Below are 6,834 nucleotides of genomic sequence, written 5' to 3'. Positions count from 1 at the left end.
CTTGGAGTTGGAGGAGGGATGATGAGGCAACGTTGCACAACGGTAGGATAAAGTGACGCAGAGAGAGAGAGTACGTGCAGAGCAGCATACAGAACTCTGCTGTGCTGGATGCAGTGGTTCGGCAGCATACATGTGACGCTGGTCACGTTTTTCTCCCCAGTCGTCACATCCTCTGGAAAAATACTCTGATGGTAGCCTCTGTCCCAGCTCATCTGCGAAGAGACCTTGATGGTGATGGCGAGACGTGGTGGTGGTCAGGTGGTGGCGGTGCCCAGTCGACTGTCTGCCCACTATTTTACATGCTGTCAGCATGTATCAGCATGATGTTGATAATAATAGCCTAGCTGCTGCTTGTTTACTTATTGTTGAATTAGGCTAGTTAGTTTTATAACCTGTTCGTTTATTTATGTATTTCTCCTGAATATGAGCGCCAATACATCTTATTGAAACACTGGGAACATTATGTAAAAAATAAATGTAAACCTTATTTTTACATCATGGGTATGACGAAAAGGTCGCCTGGCCCAGACGCCCACATATTAAACGCTAGAATCACCCCCAAATGCATGTGTGGGTTTCCCCAGACATAATAATGACGTTTCATTACAGCCAGGGCAGGGAGGAGGTATATTTCATGCAGCTGCGCAGCCTGCGCAGAGGAAACGATCAGCAAGCATCCTATGATGAAACTGAAGGCTTGGCGCAGTGACCTTCAGATAAACCAGACTGTTGTATTATAGAGATCCAACTGCGCCATCTGCTGCTTCGCTGTTATATCAGTGATAATATCAGTTAGACAATTTAGCAACAAGTCACTCACTGACTCACTGTACAAACGCAGAGAGTTAGTTAGGGATTGTGATGCAGCCAGACAGCAGTGGTGGAAAGTAACTAAGTATACATACAGTAAGTACTTTACTTAAGTACAATTTTGAGGTATTTAATACTTGAGTATTTCCAATACTTTTACTTCTACTCCACTACATCTCAGAGGCAAATATTGTAGCCTACTTTTACTCCACTACATTTATTTGAAAACTTTAGTTACTAAGTTACTTTGTAGATTTTGATTATTATTACAAGGCATTGATTGATTGATTGATTGAAATATTTATTAACAGTTTGCAGAATTACAGTACATTTCAAGCACAAACTCAATACAAAGACTGTTAACTGTGAGTGGACGACCCAATTAAGCATTACACTTGTTTACAAGAGGGTCCACCATGTTCAATTCATCAAAACATTTAGAGACGTACAAATAGACACTTCTATATAGTCAAAGAACAGAACAGGAATTCATCATAGAGGTAAAAAGGGAAAAGAAACATATACAGTGAGGGGAAAAAGGGGGGGGGGGGTTCGAATTGCAGCCGTCCGTAGGTGCCCTTTGAGAGCGGTTTTGAAGGAGTCAAGGGATTTGCATGTCTTAATGACTTAATGGCATAGGAGCGAAAATAATTTAGTCCCTTGTTTGTGCCGAATCTGGGTTGTACATGGTTCGTTGCACTCCCTCTGGTGTTGTGGGTGTGGACTTCGTTAACATTAAGGAAGTATCTAGACAGGTACATGGGTATCTTGGTGGAGTATCAAATCTTGTGGACCAGACCCATTGCAAGATGCTGTACTCTGTCGTTGACCCTAAGCCATTCCAGTCTGTCAAAGTGGGCAGGGGTGAGGTGGGTTCGGGGGGTGAGGCCAAGTAGGAGCCTGACCAGTTTGTTTTGGTGCTGTGGTACCAGGAGGTGCATGCATAGTCAAAGAAACCTTGTACGAGGGCTCCTGTTAAGGTCTTCAAGGTGTTTTTGTTGACCAGTGAGGAGATCCTGTAAAGGAATCTTGTTCTTTGGTTGACTTTTTTGATTACGTTGGTGGCCATTTTATCACCGGAAAGATTAGCCTCCAGGATGGAACCTAGGTAGGTAATTTCATCTTTACGTGTGATAACATTGTCACCCACTCTAACCAAGAAGCCATTTGCCTTGCTGAGATTACTATTAGATCCAAAGAGAATGGATTCAGTTTTTCCCAGGTGTAAAGATAGTTTGTTATCAGCGAGCCAGGTGCAGATTCTACCGTGTTCAGAGCTGAGGGCCTTTTCAACCTGCAGTTTGTTCCTGCAGTGCCGAGTCATCTGCGAACAGGAACAAGTTGCAGTCACAAGCTGAACATATGTCGTTTACATATGACTTCAGCTACATATATACATGACCACTTCAGCCCTATACATTTCGGCCATTTGAAAATAGCCGATCTACAAGCTCACATGCATACTTTTGTACTTTTACTCAAGCACATTTTGAATTCCGGACTTTTACTTGTAACAGAGTATTTGTATTTCTATATTGCAGTATTGATACGTTTACTTTTTTAATGATTTGTTTTTGGCTTTTCTGCCTTTATTGATAGTTTCAAGAAAAGATTGACAGGAAAGAGGGAGAGAGAGAGAAGCGGTGAGACATGCAGCAAAGGTCGTCATGAACGGGACTCGGGCCAGAGCTTATATGTGACATGCTCCTGGACCACTAGGCCAGCGGGCGCCCCTTGATACATTACACATTTATAATCATTGTCCTAGCTGCTACCCATATAGCAGGGTTCCCCAATTCATTTTCCTCAAGGGCCATATTTTGACTAGGGTACCAGGCTGGGGGCCGAGTCCGCACGCACAAGGTCGAGGTCTTGCCCTGAAAATTCATTTTCAGGGCAAGACCCCATTTGAAAAGGATGCCCAGTTTGACATGCATAGGCTACTGACCCCCATTGAATGCCATTTATATCTGGGACCCCCTGGAAATTCTTCCAGGGGCCACAAGGGGGCGCTCCGCGGGCCGCAAATGGCCCGGGCCGCCTATTGGGGAACCCTGCCATATAGCCTACAACCTAACAAGACTGCGTAGGCCTGCACCTGCCGAGCCTGTTTAATCCACAAAGGTATTGGTGTTGGCAGTCAAAGACAAAACAAACATTATATTTAATGCCCTAGTACAAATTAATTAATGAGGAATCATGTAATTATAGGGAAATTAATGTCAAGCACCTTCATCATTCATCACTCTGATCTTCACTCCCTCCCTCTCTCCCCACTTTCTCTCTCTCTCACTCTCTCTATCTCTCCCACTCACTCACACACACACACACACACACACACACACACACACACACACACACACACACACACACACACACACACACACACACAATTTTACAATTTAGGCATTTAGCAGACGCTCTTAATCCAGACACTGCACGCACACACGCGCACACACACACACACACACACACACACACACACACACACACACACACACATTCACAAAGGTGTACAGTTCTGGCATGTGAGGTTAGGCATGGGACATGTTGTGACTGGTGCATCTCAGCAGGTGATACCTGTTATTCTATTATAGGCTATTCATGTTCCCTTGGGTTTGTGTTCAATGTGTATAATGTATCACCAAACATCTGCAGTCTCAGAATGACTCCATCCACAAGCCCTCCCCTGCATGCATGCTTGATGAAGTGACAAATGACATGACCATACTCGTATCTTGGTTTCCAGTTTTTTTGGTTTCCTGCTTTAAGGCTTATATTTCTTTGGGTTTCCTGATATCCAGAGAGTCAGCAATTCTGTTTAATCCAAGTGAGGGGTCATGAATTCACGGCTTAATGAGGCAAGTAATAGTATACATGCACGATTGACAGATCAGATGATTTCGATTTTGGTATATCGGATACAGTATCTTTAACAGCTTACTTATAGGCTAGCCTATAACAATATAAAAACGGAATTATCCTAAATTATCAACATTAAATGTATTCCTCATGATGTTGATGAACATCACTATACAAATATGTATAAGAAATCATTGAGGGAAAAATATATATTAATTTGCTTTGTAACCCATCCATGACAAGATGATTGTTTCTTTTTTTTTCAACTTGCTTTTTTTTGTTTTTATTGTCATTGCCGGGGTAGACAATTCATTTTATACATGAAGCATCATATAGCAACATTCAGTTCTCAGTACAAAATTGTCTCCCCAAGGAGACAGCAGCAACATTGAAAGTAACACATTTGAAAAATAATAAAAAATAATAAATAATACTAACAATAATAATAAAGTGAAGAAATGTATACAGACATGAAAGAGAGAGAAAAATAATAATAAAAAATAAAGAAAATGAAAGAGGGGAAGGGGGGGGGGGGGTTCCAATATTTAGCCTTTTAATAATGATACATTTAAATGTCAACACATGGCCCACCTCCAAACCTGAGTCTAAACAGATCTCAGGGTCACTGATGAGGACATGAGGCCAGTCAGAGCAGCTAGTAATCATCTCTTGTTGCAGAAATGGGAAAAGCCTGGCCCCCGAGGGCGTTTTCAGCAGAAGTCTCAACACCTCCTTTCTCTTTCTGAGTCTTTAGTCAGTGTGAGGTGAGTTGTGCATGAAGCAAGTCCCACTACAATGGAGTTCTTCTCAGTTTTTGTCCATCTTACTTTGGTCAGCATTGCTCTTGCTTCAATAGCACACGATGGAATACACTGGACATACACAGGTACAGTGACAGTTCTCTTTATTTGTTTTTGATACTACTTAGTAGTAGCCTAACATGCGTGAAACGTGAAATAAATTAAAAGAGCAAAAACCGAATAGGCAATGGCAATAATTATATAGCATACATAGGGGAACATTCTTAATCTTAGTTATTTAGATTTCAATAATAACAAAAAAGCAATCCAAAACTATAGGTTCACCACAGTATAGGCTATAGTCAATGAGATTATACTTTTATTAATTAATTGTTCTATTACAATGCCATGCCACATTGCCACCTGCCTGTTAGAAACGTGTTGCGGTCATTAACCACCGATTCAACTTTTCTCACGTCTTGTGAAAGCGCACAGAGATAGCGAGAATTAGTTTGGTTTTCTCCTCACGAACAAACAAAAGAATATCGTTGAGTGTGAAAAGTTGTGTAGCACTTGTTTGGAGAGAAGTTTACACTGTTTATTTCTTACATCGGTTTACATTTCGGGGTGTGTTTGTTTGTTTACCCGCTGCGTAAAGAGGGGGCTCTGGACCAGGCGCACTGGCCGGAGAAGTACCCTTCATGCGGTGGCAAGAAGCAGTCTCCTATTGACATCCAGCGACGCAGTGTGAGGCACAACCCCCGCATGTTGCAGCTGGAGCTCAATGGATACGAAGCACAGAGAGGGAATTTCTTAATGACCAACAACGGGCACACAGGTAGGCATATTTCTTGATTTCTTGATTGATTGATTGATTGATTGATTGAAAATGTTATTCACAGTATGTAGAATGGGTAGGCCTAAAGCACAAGTCAATGAAAAAAAGTAAATCATCATATAGTTAAATAAAGTTAAAAAAGGAACCAGTTTCGACTAGGCCAGTTTCCTATGACTGCTATGAGATGTATTAACGCAGAATGATATTTCTTTCATAGGTTGTAATTCTACATAGCGTCCCTTTTTTCATAGGTAGTAGACAAGTGTCTAAATTGCAGAATGGTGATTTCTGGTTTAACCTCCTTTAATATATTCCGGTGCCCCAACAGTACAAATCGACCTTCCTCCTACCTTGGTGATTACCAAAGGCCTCCCTGGACGGTACACGGCTGTACAGATGCACCTGCACTGGGGCGGCTGGGACTTGGAGGAAAGCGGGGCAGAGCACACACTAGATGGCATCCGTTACATGGCAGAGGTTGGCTGGATTAAAATACATGAACTGCTCACGAGTAGGACTGTCTGCACCTTTATTTATTGATATGACATAGACGTTCAACCGTGGTTATCCCCCCACACTGCAAAGGTTACACAAGGGTACAGGCTTTAGTCCGACACTAATATTGGTCCGACATTCATTAGACCCATAACCATAACCGCAAGCACAGGAGCAGTGCATGTTGGAGCGCTGCCAGACCAATGCTCCCCGGCAGTAATACATAAGCAATACATGACATGATATTTAGTTTGGATCAGCAGACATAAATCTGAATCTTAAAAAAAATACCTTCAACCCCCCCCCCCTTCAGCTTGAATAGGAAATTATGTTTGATGTTCAAGCAACATTGTTTGAATGTACAGAACATTCTCACATGTTCCTGGGGTTAAACATCCCAAGGTGATTATATAGTCAATGACTATAAACTTGTCACATGTATTAACTGTCACATGTCAAACCATACCATATACCGGTAAAAAGGTTTACAATAGTAATAGAATAAATCACTTAAATATAAACTATAATTGTTCCTCGTACAATATTTTAAAATACATGAACTGCTCACGAGTAGGACTGTCTGCACCTTTATTTATTGATATGACATAGACGTTCAACCGTGGTTATCCCCCCACACTGCAAAGGTTACACATTTACAAAAAAGCATAAAAATGCCGATCCATAATACATTTATAAAGACTACTCATCCTATATAAACCATTGCCCAATGCTTCCAAGCCAACCAAACTATCATTTAGCTTCCTTCCTTTTAACTTTACCACTGTTGTGGTCTGTGTTTCTTCCCCCTGTCTGTTGTTCATTGTTTTACTCTTTGTATTTTGTACTTGCTTACTGAGTGTACAGCACTATGGTTCAACGCTGTTGTTTTAACCCATTTTGGGGCGGGAACCCCGTTTGGTGTTTTAAGCATTATGTTATGCTTTAGCTGTTGAAAAATAGCAGATCTACAAGCTCATAGCGCGGCACTGAGTGCCACGCTAAGAGCTTGTAGGTCTGCTATTTTTTTTTAAACCGTGAAAATGTGGCGCAAATCTGTGATTCTTGAATATATATTCTTTCAGAGCGAAC

The 6,834-nt window shown here is 41.5% G+C and overlaps 1 protein-coding gene across 1 annotated transcript; it reads left to right on the top strand.

Moving 5' to 3' along the window:
• Window positions 1-4,441: 4,441 nt before the first annotated feature.
• Window positions 4,442-5,965, top strand: LOC306933368 (carbonic anhydrase 6-like; the record flags this gene model as incomplete). Its single annotated transcript, XM_079515571.1, has 4 exons — window positions 4,442-4,558; window positions 5,071-5,250; window positions 5,579-5,761; window positions 5,913-5,965. The coding sequence occupies exons 1-4, from the start codon at window positions 4,468-4,470 to the stop codon at window positions 5,963-5,965; spliced, it is 507 nt and encodes a 168-aa protein (XP_079371697.1). The 5' UTR covers window positions 4,442-4,467.
• Window positions 5,966-6,834: the final 869 nt, after the last annotated feature.

This window comes from Electrona antarctica (assembly GCF_951216825.1).
Source record: "Electrona antarctica genome assembly, chromosome: 2".
Classification (NCBI taxonomy): Eukaryota; Metazoa; Chordata; class Actinopteri; order Myctophiformes; family Myctophidae; genus Electrona; species Electrona antarctica.
The sequence above is the reverse complement of the archived record's forward strand: the minus strand, read 5'-3'. Positions and strand labels throughout refer to the sequence as shown.